General features: G+C 38.6%; 1 protein-coding gene across 1 annotated transcript in view; it reads right to left on the reverse strand.

Moving 5' to 3' along the window:
- Positions 1-18493, reverse strand: part of LOC103072730 (dual 3',5'-cyclic-AMP and -GMP phosphodiesterase 11A) — a 269197-nt gene that overhangs the window by 204751 nt on the left and 45953 nt on the right. The window contains exon 4 of the mRNA XM_007451103.1: positions 1928-2060. Coding sequence (XP_007451165.1) covers positions 1928-2060 — 133 coding nt within the window. The remainder of the gene's footprint in view (positions 1-1927; positions 2061-18493) is intronic.

An 18493-nucleotide genomic window follows, 5' to 3' on the forward strand; every position in this document is an offset into this window, starting at 1 on the left:
TATCCTCTCTCTAAAGTCAAGAAGGAAAGAAACATAGCGAAAGGAAAAACTTCATAACATCAATCCTAACCCGATTATAATGTTAATGCATATAAATATTGACACCTGTAAATCATTTCTGCTCTGCTAGTCACAGAACCAAGGATGATGGCATTCTTCCGTAGAGGAGGAGAACTAAAGGAGTTCTGGACTGTGTGCCTTCCCACGGAGGGTATCTCAAAGCTCAGGAACACTGCATCAAAACTGACAAAAGCTAGAGGCTGGTTAGCATTGGCGCAGCTAAGAAAGCACACTGGAGAGACACCCAACTCGGAAAGGGAGTTCATGAAAGGATGTCCAAGATACAGGCATCTCCACTTGATGTTGAAGAATGAATAGAAAATACGTAGAGGATGTAGCCTGGGGAAAGAGAATTCCAGGCAGCCACAGAGATGTGGTAAATTTCATGAATTTAAGCTTTCCATGCAGACATCTGCAAAGATCTGAATGAAGTTATAAATTTGACTTGGATTCCAGCCTCCCAACCATTGCTGTGTCCCACCCCAGACACTGGAGACAGCACAAGGCAGGATTCAGAGGCAGAGCTTTGGAGTCTGAGAGACTAGGACTGAATCCTTGTCTGTCTCCAGAGTCGTAGACCAGCTCTCATTTCTGATTAAATGTTCAATTATTACTGATCTAACCTTTGTTCTGAAGCCAGTGTGATCTTTCTAAAGTATAACTCCTGCTTCTCCCCCATTTGCAACTCAACTAGTGTTTCCCCATTGCCCAAGATAAATACTCAATTCTTAACAGGGCTTTCAAAGCCTTTGGGCGATCTGGCCCCTACTTCCCTCCCCCACCTCATCAACCTGGCCCTCCAGCTAAATTAACTCATCTCCATTCCCAGACTCCTCATGCTCTCTCAGCCCTGCCTGGAACACACCACCGTCCTCACTGCAACACTCCTGTTACTCTTCAGACCTTAGCTTTGTAATGTGGTAATTTAATCTTGCAATTTATTGAATACACACCACACACACACATGGGTGCACACACACCCATAGAGACATTTTATAAATTAATGTAAATTTATCTGGATGCTACTCTATACCATCTTAAAAGTTAGGCTTCTGCCAAGTCAGAATCTATATTAATATATTCTGTACATCAGCACAATGCACCTACATAATTAACATTAAACAGTAACAGAAGCCAACGTACTCTTTCTTGGGAGTAATCTTATAAAATATGGTAGCTGTACTAACATCTATCAGGAAATAACTATGTTATATACACATTTTTATTATTAACCATTTCATAGTTTAATATAAACTATGTTTAATATGAAATGTGCATGAGTATACTTAATGCATGGGTTTACTTATATGTTTAATACAAAATGCCCCCAATCATAAAAGAGCATCAGACTAGAGGACTAAAGAATGTCTTTAGCAGTTATGTGTGTAACAGTGAAACACTGAATCCAAATTTCCATCAATACTACAGTGGATAAAAAAAGTGACACTTATTCATACAATGGAATACTTTGCAGCAGTGAAAATAAATGAATGAATTACAAATTCATGTGACTTAGGAACATATATTGAATGGAAAAGCAAGTCACAGAAGAATATACAGTATAATTCAGTTTATATAAAGTTCAGAGACATGTAAAATATAACAATATAATTGGCAGGGATTCAAACATATGCAATTAAACTATATAGCCATTTTGCCACAAATCAGGGTAGAGAGAGGAAGCTTTCCTGTCGGTCAGCAGTAGGCGATGCTAAAACTCAGATCACAGGGGAAAGATTTAGAAGAATTGCCAGTAAATTCAGGGGTTGCTCTCGAGTTGTATGATGTCCCTTTTTTGCTTCAGCCAGCAAACCATCAACAGGGTAACAACCAAATCTTAAGACTGCAACCAGAGGCCTCCTCTTACCTCGGCGTCAAAGCGGGGATCCTGGTAGGCGTCACTGATGTTTACTGGAAGGCCTGTAGAAGCTACCAGCTCAGCAATGCTGTTATTTATTAGCCAGTCGGAGTAGGATGATTTCTCCATGCTTTCTTTGAAACTATCAGAACACCAAGGCAGGCAGTAAGAAAAGAGAAAAACATCAGTTTACCTGCAAGCAAACCCTGCAAAAGTACACTCATAGCAGGATTACCTACCCTCATTAAGAAGGGGTTAACTGACCTTAATCACAGAACAATAGTGAAGTAATTATAAGCAGCTACTTTATCATGTAAAACAATCAACTCCATGGGTAGAAATGATAGATCCTCTATGATCCAGAGGATAACTCTAGGTTGTATTTAGGCCCCAAAGCAGGCAGACATAAAGCAGATAACCAGGTAATGACCAAAACTGATGATAGGATGCCAACGCCATGGCATAATCAATTCCACTGACCTTCCTAGCTTGCACCCCCTAACTAAGCAGACCAGATGTTTGATACCAGGGAGAATTAAACCTAAGGATGGAGAAAAGTCCGGAAATAAACTGAGAATTTACAAAAGTTTAAGTGTAGCAAAAGAGCACATCTAGACTCAGTGTTAGTGTTTTGTAACTATTGTTGTAGTTTCAGAGTATGTTTCTTAACAAAAACACACTTCCTACTTACAAAATCTTACTGGAAAATCTGTTTTAACTCTACCCTTAACAATAATAATTTAAAATAATCCATATTTGATTTTAACAAGGAATTTTATGTTAAATGATTTTGTGAATTTTCCTTTGTGTCACTTTCACTACTTCACTACAAATGTCAAATTTATAGAAATGCCAGAAGAATTAGTAAGATTCCTCACTTCATCCCTCCCTTCCATCATTTCTTCCCCCCATGACTATTGAGCACTGCCACGAGCTGTGGAAATGCAAACTTAAGCACTGTTCAAATTAACAATATCAAGGAAAATTTTCAGGGAGGATGTTAGATTTGTGGCTTGACCAGTAATAACTGAAATTATGTAAATGAATGCAAGTATACAGGGCAATGTTTTCCAAACTACATTCTGTGGAACCCTGGGTTCCTGAAGATGTTAATGAGTGTACTACAGTCAGAATAATAACTCTGTTGACTTTTTAATCTAAGCTGCATTATATGTAATAAAAACACTAAATGCTGTACACAGTCATTGTTATTATGCAATAATGTGCCTGTGTGGAATTTGTGCCATACTGAGAATGCCAGAAACTGACATGGAGAGGCCACCAGATATGTGAATGAGAAGGAAGCACAGACATCATTTACCATCATGAATATCTCTCATCTGTAATGACTGCTGGTCTGCGTCTGATAAATTCAACATATATTTGTGAGGTTATTCAGCCCTTATTGCATATTAAACGTTACTGGTACATAAATGTATTCCCTATGGATCTCTGGCTGAAGATGGAAGTGTTAATAAAAAGCAGAGTCTTGAATTTCTCAGATGATGGCTAAGTCAAAGAAGGAAAAAGACTGAGGACTTCAAAGAGAAGATGAAGCCTTTATTTTCTCAAACAAACAAAGGAACAACAAAAAAGTCCACGTTTTATTTTCTCTTTGCTGTATTCTACCTGTGAGAAGTGAAATTTTACATTGTGCTGTAATGAAAGCAAAATACAGGAAGAAACATAACAGTGCTCCTGATATGAGGTTCCAACTTAATGAAGTCACTTGTCAGCTTATGAAATCATTCAATGCTGATGATTTCTTGCAGTGATTAATCAAGCTATCGATTCATTCTGCGCTGCCTGTGTACCACAGGTTTTGTCTACATCTCTTCTGTGATGAAACAATGTGGAAAATGCTGACCTGGTGTGTGGTGGGAAGAAGAGCTGTGCAGGACCCTGGGGACGAGCCAGGGAGGGAACCTGCGAAAGAAACGCTGGGGTGGGGGAGGCTGAGGAGGGGTAACCGAGAACTAAGGAAGGAAGCAGCTTTATCAACAAGTGTCAAAAACCTTTAAGTGGGTCTCAGGATGGGCAAGAGTTCAGCAAGGAGAGATTGGAAGGGTGAGGAAGAAGGCACCCATGGAGGAGGAAAGAGCAGGAACAAAGGACATGAAGCAGCAGAGTACAAGGGTGTGTTCTTGGAACACGGATTAATCGCCTTGGAACACGGGACGCATACTGTGGGGAATAAGACTGAACAGGAGGTCAGGGCCCAAAGGTGGAGGCTTTGACCAAGGAGCTGAGACCTATGTTATAGGCAATGGGGAGCGATGTAAGAGTATTGAGCAGGGAAGTGACAGGACTTGAGCTGTGACCTTAGGAAACTTAATCCAGGGAGAATGAGCAAGAAGAACTGGCTAAGAGAGGCTGAAGGTGGGGAGAGGTCCTGGCAGACCAGTTAAGTTGTGCAGTGGGAGGTGACGATGCTGGCCACTCAGGAGGTACTGCAGACGATTTCACAGGGCTTGGTGGACGGGCAGCAGTGGCTTACATTTTGCTGCTGTATGCCTGTGGCACTACTGGCAGAAGGGAGTTGTTTAGAGGATTGGGGAGATGGGGGAAGATAACAGATATTCTGTGAGCCTGGAACACGTTATTCATTGTTGAAAATCCAGGACCAGAGCCCATATCAAGTCTTCAGGACTGAAAATACTGATACAGAGTTGGGGCTATCTTCAGGGAAGATAGGGAATGAAGATAGGGAAGATAGGGAATGGATGAGATCACTCAGGGAGAGAATATATAGATAAATCTGTAGGGGAAGGAAGGAGAAGAAAGGCAGTAATAAAGAGGAGAAAGAAAAAAGGGAAAACAAATTAATCATCACCCACAGTGAGCCAAGGGAAGCTGGATGCTTACCTAACGAGTTTGTTTTGTCCTCACCTAAATCCTATGAGTACAATTCTCTACATTTTACAGATCAGAAAACTGAGGCTCAGAGATGCTAAATGACTTTCCCAAGTGGAAACAGGATTTTCAGCTAAAGTGTGACTCCAAAGTGTGACTCCACTTCTGTTTACCCTGTTGCCTCTCTGGGAAGGAGTCGATGGGTAGGAATAGAGCAAGAAGAGTAGGTTTTCACTAAAAAGAAGGGAGGCCAGTCAACATTACAGAGGGTTTCACGGAGAGGCTGCAGGTAACAAACACTTCAGCCTCAGGCTGCAGTCAAGGAAGAAGGAGGACAAAACACTGGATTTGACAATCCAGAGCTTTACGTCCCTACTTACAGAATCCTCAAAGATGATGATGGAAACACTTACTGAGCAGGGGCTCCTGAAAGACTCCTTCTAGATCTAGAGCTGCTCAGAATCTGGCTTAGTGCAGGCTGCACATGTACTGAAATCACTCCAAACTGTAGACAATGCAAAAGCATCAGCCCTGGGCTACAGGCACTGCTGAGGTGGTTTCTAGAAAGTATAAGCTATGGTCTCTGCCCTCAGGAGCTTGCCACCTAGTCGGGGAGGTGAGAAATAAACACGCTGACATTAAACAACGCAGGACTCAAATACCCAGTTCAAATTTCAAATTTGTCACATGGCTGTGTTGGCTAGTTGCCAAGCCAATTGTGCCAATCATGAATGAGGAAGAAGTATAGGGAGGGAGAAACAACTTCAGGTGGGGCTAAGGCTTCAGGTGAGGCTAAGGCTTCAGAGAGGAGATGAGATTTGAACTGACCTAAAGCTGCAACAGTGCAAACAGATTTTCTGAAAACCGCCCCTCCATTTCCCTCAGTTTAATCTTGCCTAGGTACATAAATTAAGGCCCAGGGGGACAGGATGGTTAGAGAGACAGGAAGGTTGATTTGTCAGTCTAAGTATTTATATCACATTCTGGCCCTTGTACCATTCAACCTTCCATGATTCTGGAATGCAGAATCATGACACTGAGTTAGAGCTTTCAAAACCTTGATCCTTTTCTTTAAAAAAAAAAAAAGGTAATTTTGTTTTATGATTAAGACTATGGGTTCTAGAGTCAGACACACTGACTCACATGACTCTCTTGCCACTTCCAAGCAAAGTACTCTCAGACAAGTTACTTACATTTCATCTATAAAATGGGTATAATACTACTACTTAGTTATTGTGCAGATTAAGGTAATAATTTATGAAAGTACTTATCATATTATCTAGCCCATAGCAAACATTTTTTTTAAGTATCAACTTTTTAACAACTTCTAAAGTAAATTCTGCATGTGACAGTACCCCTTTGGACATTTCAGCAATGTGGTGTTGTGGGTTTAATCACAAAGGAAAAGGCCCAAATTATTTCTACTTCTCGAGGGACACATCTAGCTTAAATGATCAGTTCTTTCATAAAGGTCCTATAGGTCAACTCCTCCTGATTTATGAGGGCCCTTTTATTCTGTGTGGTTTACTCCCTTTGACTGACTGCTGTTGGAATAGAACATGGTAAGATCATGGACACAGCCATGTATATTATGCAGGTTCTGCCCTGTACAGGGGTGCCCTGTCAAAGGAATGAATGGAGCTGAAATCTAGCCTAGTTGTGCACATTGGTTTAGAGCTGCATCCATCTAGAGGGAGTACCTTTTTCCTAATTCTCACAGAGACGCTGTAAGGGCTGAAAATGGCTCTGCTTCAATCCCTTCTTCAACACACATGACAAATGGACATCAATATCAAACTGAATGCCTTTAGTGACAGGGAACTCATTACCTACAAAAATATTCCATGCCATTTTGTGGCAGCTCAATCTACTTTCCAATAATCACCATCTTTTGCTCCCAGTCCCATGGTTTGCAGCCACAGAGCATGGCTCTCATTAACTGACAGCCCTTGAAATATTCGACAATAATTAACATGTTCCCTATAATCCTCCACCTGAGATCATTCTTTTTAACTTATCTCCAATTCCTTCAGCTACTCCCTTTGTGGCATAGCTTCCTTATTCTCATCCTCCCAGTCCTAGATGCGTCTGAGATGGTTAATAGCCCTCTTGCGTATGAAAGCCAGTTCGGAACAATCTTGGCCATGGGGTCTGAGCAGCATAAAGGTGGGATGACCACCTCCTTGATTCTGGATCCTGTTCCCACCAATAAGACTCAGGATTAATAGTTCCTAATAGCTCTTTTTTTAAAAAGGTTTTTGAAAGCTTAAATTAATATCCCAAATTGAATTAACCAATTTTCTAGAGCCCCCCAAATATGACCAGAGATATCAAAGGTCAATAAATTCAACACTAAGGTTTTCAATTTGAGCCATAATCAACCTAGGGAGAGTCACTGCAGTTTGGAAACACATCAATAATTTGATTACTCCACAGCCTGTGAGTGCAGATGAGATCATGTCAGCTCAGTGGATCTTAGCTGCCATGTGCATAACTGCAAAATAACCAGTTAGGTTATTTTAACTGTTTAAAAAGTAGACCTCCTTAAGATCAAGATTAGTTTAAAATAACAGGCAAATTGTAAAGTAATCCTTCAGCTTGCATTTTACTAGAACCAGGTGCATATGAAGATGTGGGTTTTTAAGTGAGTTTCCTGTAAAGAGCTACAGTTTGATTCCTTTTCCTCAGTGGTATCTTGCTTCCAAGTGTGAGACTCATACTGACTTCAAAGAGAATTTCATGAGCTTAAATATATTGACTGTGAAGGGATAAAAGAGAATTGCCCTATTACAGAAAACACATAGTTCCTGAAATGTGGCTGTCCCTGAAATAAGGGCCAGTGAGATAGATATAAACCTCGGGGTCGACAAGGTGCAGAGCAGCATAGGAGAAATCAATACAAGTAAAACAAAACTAGACAAAATAAAATACCTCGGGGACCAGGAACTTTGCCATCTTCAATTGTCTGAAAAACCTACCTTAGCTAAAGGTTCAAACACAGAAAATTGTATGAAAATAAACTTAAGACTATTTTTTAGAATTAATTCTCAAAACAAGTCTCTAAATTAGAAGACAAAATATCTGAAGAAAATAATATTAATCATTAGACTGTGTCTGTGTTGACGGTTTTGTTCTCAACACTAGAGTTCACTCTAGTTTTCACTAGAGACTCCCAAGACTTCACTTTTTCAAGAATAACCATTGGTTGGGCCCCTACAAAATGCTGGAAAGTAGTGGGCGAATCTTGCATGAAGCAATCAAAAAGGGTCTTTTCCTTTTTGCTAAAAGGAGTTGGTCAGCTCAGCCCTGACCATCCTTATATGTATGTATATACATATGGAAAGAGGTATAGGCAGGAGCAAAAGGGGCCCCACAATGGATTGTGATGTCCTAAGGAAGGATGTACAAGACATTACGGGAACAGAGAAAAGGGCCAGTTCTGTTTGGGCTGGGAAGGTTATTTGGGAACTACTTTGCAAAGGAAGCTGGTATAAGCTGATCTTCGTAGGATAAGAACGAACTTATCTGGCAGAGAAAGAAGGTAAAAACAATTCAGACAAAACCACAGCAAGAGTAAAGCTTTAGAAGTGTGAGGTCTTCTGTGTTGATATGACAAATAGTAGAGCTAAAACTTAGGCTAAGTGGTAGAAGTGATGAATAAGGCTACAATGGAAGAGGCCAACCTGTATATTGTGTGGCTCCATGCACAAACACAACCACATTTATACTACTGATGATTCCTGCACGGGTATCAGGAGCCCACTGAGTCCTGAGTTCCCTACATATGCATCCAAGGCTGTTTTGGACATTTCCTCCTGGTTACCCACAGGCACCTCAAATTTAACATTTTCGAGACTGAACTAATACACTCTCCTTGATGTGCTAACAATCATTAATAAAAACTGTGACCATTAACTAAAAATAGATCATTGGGTAAGGAACAGAAGTTTCAACATAGACACAATCTATTTTCTCATTTTCAGCGAATGATTGATTGTCAATTGACCTCGACAGTGTGAATATTATCCAGTGGGGGTAGGATTCAGAGAGGCGAAGAGTCAGGAACTCCAAGAATTCTTTAGGACAGATATTTCTTTTTCATGCTCTGTAAACAAAAACTGGTTTTTTTTTATCTACATGCTATGCCTGGTACTATTTTCCATCTTGCTTCATTGACTAGAGGTCAGTCTGAACTTTGGTTCACAAAGAGATATTCCCCTCCTTACTTCTTCTTCTCAAGTAAGCCTGCCTATCCCTGGGTCCTTCCTGAAGCTTCAAGCTGTGCAACATTATTTGAAGTTGTCTTTCAATTAGGAGATTAAGGAACTAAGTCAATATCACTGGGACTTAAAGCTAGGACCCCAGCAGGAGAATCTCAAACACCTAAGTCTAGGACATTAATAATTTCCTACTGGCTTCAGTATATCTTTGAAGGTTACCAAATAAGTCTTTCAGACATAGAAGGTAATGGGAGAGAATGTAGTTAGCAAGTAGAACCAGCCTGTCAGTTCTTATACTGTGGTGGGAGAGGAAGATGCTCTAAGCTGCACAGCTTCCTGAATTTTATCATGACCTGGACTTGTTAATGGACTTGCCTTTAAGGTCTTGCCTGAGGACACTTCACCACATGTGTATTTCTCTCATTTCAAGCATTGTGTTATCAGAAATGAAGACGTGGAAAGCAAATAATACATTTTCTATACTTCATTTCCTCAAGCTGTACACTTAGAGTGATGAAATTTATCACCCCTAGGAGTTGGTGTCACTTTGGGAAGTGTCTTGTGCCTCTCAGATGGGTGTCAGATGGCATTACTGTGAGTGGTTGGTGTCTACAATTTAGCATCATGTGGTGACAACTGCTTGGTTTCATAGCTGAGCAAAGTTGGGTTTTTGGGGTTTTGTTTTTGTTTTTGTTTTCTTTGTATCTTGGCCCAACATTTTCTTGCTGTGAAACTACAGATACAATTTTAACTCTGACTGTTAGTTTCCATAATAGAAAATAGGGGAAATATAGCCCATTTTACAGGGCTGTTTTGAGGATACAATAATATAATGTTGAAGAATGCATGACACATAGAAAGTTCTCAATAAGTATCAGTTCCTTGTAGGCCAAAGATTTTTCTTTTATTAAAAACACTAGGTGAGACATACTCTGTTTAACTGCTTATCTACTGGGGCAGGAGAGATATTACTGTTTTTGGCTGTGGCATTGTTGTCAGATTTGAAGAAAAAATGTGCTATGATAATAAAGGACAGAGATAAAATTCTATCCTTCTAGATGTGTCAAGTAGCCCTACCCCATCTCTCTTTGGGGCTGCTGTGGGCACCTCCACGCATCTGCTCGGATTGAGGGCATACCTTCCCACAGGTCCTGGGCATATGTCTACACAGTGAGAAAGAAGTAGACTCAATGTGTTAAAATATTAACTAAGGCATGTTAAATGAGAGACCTACAAAAATGAGAGAGCCAAGCACAAAAACCAATCGTTAAGAATTCTGAGTTGCCATGATTCTGTTTACTGTGTGCCATCAATCTAAGGGACAGCTGACCTACATAGCTACTTCCTTATGTTTGATCTCAGTACTTATTCATGTGCCTTGTTGTTCATGGGATATTTGTACAGCTTTAATTCTCCTCTGCGACAGTTTTAATGGAGTGACAAGCCCACTGGCCTGAAATAAATAGGGGTAATGAGAGAGTTTGTCTTTCATTTGAGTCTTCATGTTCAAAGGTAGAAAAAATAAATTAAATGTATTTAAGAGGTGAAAGACGCTTGGGAAATATGTCTACTTGAGTTTCCTAAGATTTTGGAAGATACAAAACTTTGTTACAAATATTTCCTCTCCTTCATTGATGTTTAGTTCTTATAATTAGCATCATGCAAACCGGGTGTAGACACATACATTACTAGTGCCATGGAGGGTATTTATAAAATAGGGTTATTTGGGGGATTGGGGGCCATATAAGCCTAAAAATATCAAAGTGATACTATCCCTGCTCAGGTCAGTGTGTAAACACTCCATTCTAATGACACTCTGTATATTTTTAGGGAAAGGAGCTAGGAAATATCTAGGTCACTATGTAACAATGGAGCTTCCTGATAAAGAAGAGGCCTTGGTACCAGAGCTTAGTCTCTAGTACCAATCTGTCTTCCATTAAACTAATTCAGATCTGCTGAAATACCTCCTTGCGAAACAACCGAAAGGGAGTTGGGCCATCTGGATCTTTCATTCTTCAATTAGCAACATTAAATATTGGCATAATAAGCTTCAGCAGCCCTGAATTTGCCACAACAGACAGTCAAAAAGAATGTCCTAAGGTTCTTGTTTAAAGGAAGTTACACAACAAAAGTAATCTTATGTTCCAAGATGACTCGTCATGGTGGTGACAGTGCTGTTTTCATGTTTAATATTTTAAAGGTTTTCTTCATTTGCTTGAAATCAGAATAAGTATCACGTTTCTATTTCTACAAAAACTCCTGCCATATGCTTCCTAGAAGAGGTACAGTCAAAGAAAGAAGATCCATGAAGAAGAAAGTAAAAGAAAGAAAATGTATTCATGACATACTGTGGGAGTATTCTGTCTTACATCAGTGTGTAAGTTTGTCTAACACTCCCTATTACTCTAGGTAATAGAAATATGTAAAAGAAGGTAAGAAGAGGACGGACCTTCCAAACTGGCACAGTAAAGCCCACTAAAAATTTGTTCCTCCATAAAAGCATGAGAATACTAGCAAAAATTGTCAAAATCAACTTTTTGAAAACCCTGGAAATTAAAAAGAGGCTTACAAAAATCCAAGGAGTGTTTATTCAAGAAAAACAGTTCAATTTCTGTAAGGGCAGTATGTTGTGTAGCATTTTAACTTACCTTATTCTCATCTCCCTCTCCCTAGCTCTGGGGTAGTGGTGAAAACCAACAGATTCATAATCATGCTAGCTGTGAAAACCAGCAGGCAAGCAGCCACTGGCAAAAGAAGAATGGGTTTGGAGCTCTCCAAAATTCTATCTCCACAGAACTGTCATTATTTGACATGTTTGGCAGTTCCACGGAAACCTCCACTCATAGAGCTTTCCTTTATTTAACCTGACTTGGAGCTTGCTCACTAAGAACAGCCTTTATCCCCAGGTATCTGTGGAAAAAAAACACAAAGCAGCAGCAACTGTTTAACATCACAACTGCCTTAGGCAGAAAAACAGTTACAGCTAACAAGAAACTGAACAGAAAACTTAAAAGGAGAAGTGCAGGAATAAGATATTCCTGGTGAGGTTTGAAAAGTTCTGACATATTCCTGGAAATCTAGAGTTGTATTTATGCCCAGGAAAGACCTGAGAGGGCCCTAATCTCCCACCACTGGTTGACTTTTAAGTTCTACGAAAGCAGAAAGTAAAAGCTAAGTAAACATCCTGTCAGAGAATTGAAAGTATCCCCCACATGAACACAGATCCCCTCAGCAAGGATGGAAGACTTATTGGTTCAAGTTTTTTGTTTGTTTGTTTGTTTGTTTTTAAGAAAATCTCGGTCCAGTCATTAGCTGGCAAACTACCCAACTATGCAGAGAATTCAGTTGCCACACACAACAAAGACAGTCCATGAAAGTCATGAAACAACAAACAGCAAAAACAACAACAGAAACAACCACAAACTCTGGATGGAGTGGGTGAGGAGCAGATTTTATTTCCAGAGTTTCCACATTATATTATTTAAATTATTCAGGTTTCAACCAAAACAGAAAGAGAGAGACAGAGGGAGAGAGAGAGACAAAGCAATAGGAAACTATACAGGAAAGAGCAGATGACTGTCTCCGAGTAAGCCCAGATGTTGGACTTACTAGACAAAGACTTTAAATGAGCCAATATAAATATGTTCAAAATACTAAAGGGAACCATACGCCGTTCCCTCCAAAAAACTAAAGGAGAATATGAGAACAATGCCTCACCAAATATAGAATATCAGTAAAGTGATGGAAATTATAAAAAAGAACCAAATAGAAATTCTGGAATTGAAAAGAATAATAACTAAATGCAAAAAATCACTAAGAGGGCTCAACAGCAGTTTTCAGAAGCCAGAAGCCAGAATCACTGACCTTGCAAATAGGTTAATTGAAGATGGAGACTATCTGGTCTTAGGAACAAAAAAATGAAGGAAAATAGAGTCTCTGAGATATGTGAGGCATTATTAAGCATATAAACATACCCATAATGGGAGTCTCAGAAAGAGAGGAGACAAAGAAAAGGAGCAGAAAGAATATTTGAAGAAATATGATAGAAAACTTCACATATTTGATTAAAATAAACATTAATCTATACATTCAAAAAGCTCAACAAAATTCAAGTACCATAAACTCAAAGTGATCCACACCTAGACACATCATTAACAAACTGTTGAAAGCCACTGACAAGGAGAGAAGCTTGAAAACAGCAAGAGACATGACTCATCACATACAAATATTCCTCAGTAAGATCAATAGCTCCATGATCAGAAACCATGGAAGCCAGAAGGCAGCTGAATGACATATTCAAAGTGATCAAAGAAAAAGACTGTCAACCAAGAACTATAGATCAAGCAAAATTATACTTCAAAAATAAAGGAGAGGTTAAGACATTCTCAGATAAACAAAAACTGAGAAAATTCATTGCCAGTAGACTTGCCCTATGAGAAATACTAAAGATAGTCCTTCAGGCTGAAATAAAAGGATACTAGAGAGTAATCTGAATCCACATGAAGAAATACAAAGCACTGATAAAGCTTACCCTATAATAAATACAGAAGACAGTATAAATGTATATTTCATTTGTAATCCTTTTTTCTCTCCTATCTCACTTAATTGCATAATGAAACAACTATAAAACTTCATTAAAGGGTTTTAATGTAAAAAAATATATTTTTTAAGACAATAATAACACAAATGGAGGGAGAACTATATAAGAGCAAAGTTTTGTGTACTATAGAAATTAAATTAGTATTAATCCAAATTAGATTGTTGTAAGTTAAGACGTTAATTGTAATCCCCAGGGCACTGACTAAGAAAAGCATTGAAAAAAAATAGTAAAAGAAAAGGCAAGATAATTTAAATGGCACATTAAAAAATATCTGTTTACCAAAAAAGAAGGCAGAAATGGAGAAATAGAGGGACAAAAAGACATGACATAGAGAAAACAAATAACAAAAAAGGTAGATGTAAATCTTACTTTATAAGTAATTACTTTAAATATAAATGAATTAAACTCTGCAAACAAAAGGCAGAGATTAGCAGAACAGATAAAAATAACAATGATTCAACTATATGCTGCCTACAAGAGGCACACTTTAGGTTCAAAGACACAAACAGGTTAAGAGCAAAAAGATAGAGGGCAGACAGCAGAAGCAAGAAGAACTCCAATCCTACAGCCTGTGGAACAAAAACCACATTCACAGAAAGACAGATAAGATGAAAAGGCAGAGGGCTATGTACCAGATGAAGGAACAAGATAAAACCTCAGAAAAACAACTAAAAGAAGTGGAAATAGGCAACCTTCAGGAAAAAGAATTCAGAATAATGATAGTGAAGATGAATCAGGACCTCGGAAAAAGAATGGAGGCAAAGATTGAGAAGATGCAAGAAATGTTTAACAAAGACCTAGAAGAATTAAAGAACAAACAAACAGAGATGAACAATACAATAACTGAAATGAAAACTACACTAGAAGGAATCAATAGCGGAATAACAGAGGCAGAAGAACAGATAAGTGACCTGGAAGACAGAATAGTGGAGTTCACTGCAGCGGAACAGAATAAAGAAAAAAGAATGAAAAGAAATGAAGACAGGGGCTTCCCTGGTGGCGCGGTGGTTGAGAGTCTGCCTGCCAATGCAGGGGACACGGGTTCGAGCCCTGGTCTGGGAGGATCCCACATGCCGCGGAGCGACTGGGCCCGTGAGCCACAACTACTGAGCCTGCGCGTCTAGGAGCCTGTGCTCCGCAACAAGAGAGGCCGCGACAGTGAGAGGCCTGTGCACTGCGATGAAGAGTGGCCCCCACTCGCCGCAACTAGAGAAAGCCCTCGCGCAGAAACGAAGACCCAACACAGCCATAAATAAATAAATAAATAAATAAATTTAAGACAGCAAAGGCAACACAAAAAACGGTGCCTTCAGATTTAAAAAAAAAAAAAAAGAAAGAAATGAAGACAGCCTAAGAGACCTCTGGGACAACATTAAACACAACAACATTCGCATTATAGGGGTCCCAAAAGGAGAAGAGAGAGAGAAACGACCAGAGAAAATATCTGAAGAGATTATAGTCGAAAACTTCCCTAACATGGGAAAGGATATAGCCACCCATGTCCAGGAAGCACAGAGAGTCCCATACAGGATAAACCCAAGGAGAAACACGCCAAGACACATAGTAATCAAACTGGCAAAATTTAAAGACAAAGAAAAATTATTAAAAGAGCAAGGGAAACATTATTAAAAGAGCAGGGAAAAACGATAAATAACATACAAGGGAACTCCCAGAAGGTTAACAGCTGACTTCTCAGCAGAAACTCTACAGTGGCATGATATACTTAAAGTGATGACAGGGAAGAACCTACAACCAGATTACCCTACCCAGCAAGGATCTCATTCAGATTCAATGGAGAAATCGAAAGCTTTACAGACAAACAAAAGCTAAGAGAATTCAGCACCACAAAACCAGCTCTACAACAAATGCTAAAGGAACTTCTCTAAGTGGGAAACACAAGAGAAGAAAAAGGAACTACAAAAACAAACCCAAAACAATTAAGAAAACAGCCACAGAAATATACATATTGATAATTACCTTAAACATGAATGGATTAAATGCTCCCACCAAAAGACACAGGCTTGCTGAATGGATACAAACACAAGACCCATCTATATGCTGTCTACAAGAGACCCACTTCAGACCTAGGGACACATTCAGACTGAAAGTGAGGGGAAGGAAAAAGATATTCTATGCAAATGGAAATCAAAAGAAAGCTGGAGTAGGAATACTCATATCAGATAAAATAGACTTTAAAATAAAGAATGTTACAAGAGACAAGGAAGGAAACTACATAATGATCAAGGGATCAATCCAAGAAAAAGATATAACAATTATAAATATATATGCACCCAACATAGGAGCACCTCAATACATAAGGCAACTGCTAAAAGCTTTAAAAGAGGAATTTGACAGTAACACAATAATAGTGGGGGACTTTAGCACCTCACTTACAAAAATGGACAGATCATCCAAAATGAAAATAAATAAGGAAAAAGAAGCTTTAAATGACACATTAGACCATACAGATTTAATTGATATTTATAGGACATTCCATCCAATAACAGCAGATTACACTTTCTTCTCAAGTGCACATGGAACATTCTCCAGGACAGATCACATCTTGGGTCACAAATCAAGCCTCAGTAAATTTAAGAAAATTGAAATCATATCAAGCATCTTTTCTGACCACAATGCTATGAGATTAGAAATGAATTACAGGGAAAAAAAACATAAAAAACACAAACACATGCAGGTTAAAAATATGTCACTAAATAACCAAGAGATCACTAAAGAAATCCAAGAGGAACTCAAATAATACCTAGAGACAAATAACAATGAAAACACGATGATCCTAAACCTATGGGATGCAGCAAAAGCAGTTCTAAGAGGGAAGTTTATAGCTATACAAGCCTACCTAAAGAAACAAGATAAATCTGAAATAAACAATCTAAACTTACACCTAAAGGAACTAGAGAAAGAAGAACAAACAAAACCCAAAGTTAGCAGAAGGAAAGAAAACATAAAGATCAGAGCAGAAATAAATGAAATAGAAACAAAGAAAACAATAGCAAAGATCAATAAAACCAAAAACTGGTTCTTTGAGAAGATAAACAAAACTGATAAACCATTAGCCAGACTCATCAAGAAAAAGAGGGAGAGGACTCAAATCAATACAATTAGAAATGAAAAAGGAGAAGTTACAACAGACACCACAGAATTACAAAGCATCCTAAGAGACTACTACAAGAAGCTCTATGCCAACAAAATGGACAACCTGGAAGAAATGGACAAATTCTTAGAAAGGTATAACCTTCCAAGACTGAACCAGGAAGAAATAGAAAATATGAACACACCAATCACAAGTAATGAAATTGAAACTGTGATGAAAAATCTTCCAACAAACAAAAGTCCAGGACCAGATGGCTTCACAGGTGAATTCTATCAAACATTTAGAGAAGAGCTAACACTGATTCTTCTCAAACTCTTCCAAAAAATTGCAGAGGGAGGAACACTCCCAAACTCGTTCTATGAGGCCACCATCACCCTGATACCAAAAGCAGATAAAGATACTGCAAAAAAAGAAAATTACAGACCAGTGTCACTCATGAATATAGATGCAAAAATCCTCAACAAAATACTAGCAAACAGAATCCAACAGCACATTAAAAGGATCATACACCATGATAAAGTGGGGTTTATCCCAGGAACGCAAGGATTCTTCAATATACGCAAATCAATCAATGTGATACACCGTATCAACAAACTGAAGAGTAAAAACCATATGATCATCTCAAAAGATGCAGAGAAAGCTTTGGACAAAATTCAACACCCATTTATGATAAAAACTCTCCAGAAAGTGGGCATAGAGGGAACCTACCTCAACATAATAAAGCCCATATATGACAAACCTACAGCAAACATCATTCTCAATGGTGAAAAACTGAAAGCATTTCCTCTAAGATCAGGAACAAGACAACGATATCTGCTCTCACCACTATTATTCAACACAGTTTTGGAAGTCCTAGCCATGGCAATCAGAGAAGAAAAAGAAATAAAAGGAATACAAATCGGAAAAGAAGAAGTAAAAGTGTCACTCTTTGCAGATGACATGATACTACACATAGAGAATCCTAAAGATGCCACCAGAAAACTACTAAAACTAATCAATGAATTTGGTAAAGTAGCAGGATACAAAATTAATGCACAGAAATCTCTTGCATTCCTAAACACTAATGATGAAAAATCTGAAAGAAAAATTAAGGAAACACTCCCATTTACCATTGCAACGAAAAGAATAAAATACCTAGTAATAAGCCTACCTAGGGAGACAAAAGACCTGTATGCAGAAAACTTTAAGACACTGATGAAAGATATTAAAGAGGATACAAACAGATGGAGAGATATACCATGTTCTTGGATTGGAAGATTCAATATTGTGAAAATGACTATACTACCCAAAGCAATCTATAGATTCAATGCAATCCCTATCAAATTACCAATGGCATTTTTTACAGAACTAGAACAAAAAATCTTAAAATTTATATGGAGACACAAAAGACCCCGAATAGCCAAAGCAGTCTTGAGGGAATAAAACAGAGCTGGAGGAATCAGACTCCCTGACTTCAGAATATACTATAAAGCTACAATAATCAACACAATATGGTACTGGCACAAAAAGAGAAACATAGATCAATGGAACAAGATAGAAAGCCCAGAGATAAACCCACGCACCTATGGTCAACTAATCTATGACAAAGGAGGCAAGGATATACAATGAAGAAAAGACAGACTCTTTAATTAGTGGTGCTGGGAAAACTGGACAGCCACATGTAAAAGAATGAAATTAGAACACTCCCCAACACCATACACAAAAGTAAACTCAAAATGGATTGAAAACCTTAATGTAAGAATGGACACTATAAAACTCTTAGAGGAAAACATAGGAAGAACACTCTTTGA

This window comes from Lipotes vexillifer, unplaced genomic scaffold (assembly GCF_000442215.2).
Source record: "Lipotes vexillifer unplaced genomic scaffold, Lipotes_vexillifer_v1.1 scaffold645, whole genome shotgun sequence".
Taxonomy (NCBI): Eukaryota; Metazoa; Chordata; class Mammalia; order Artiodactyla; family Lipotidae; genus Lipotes; species Lipotes vexillifer.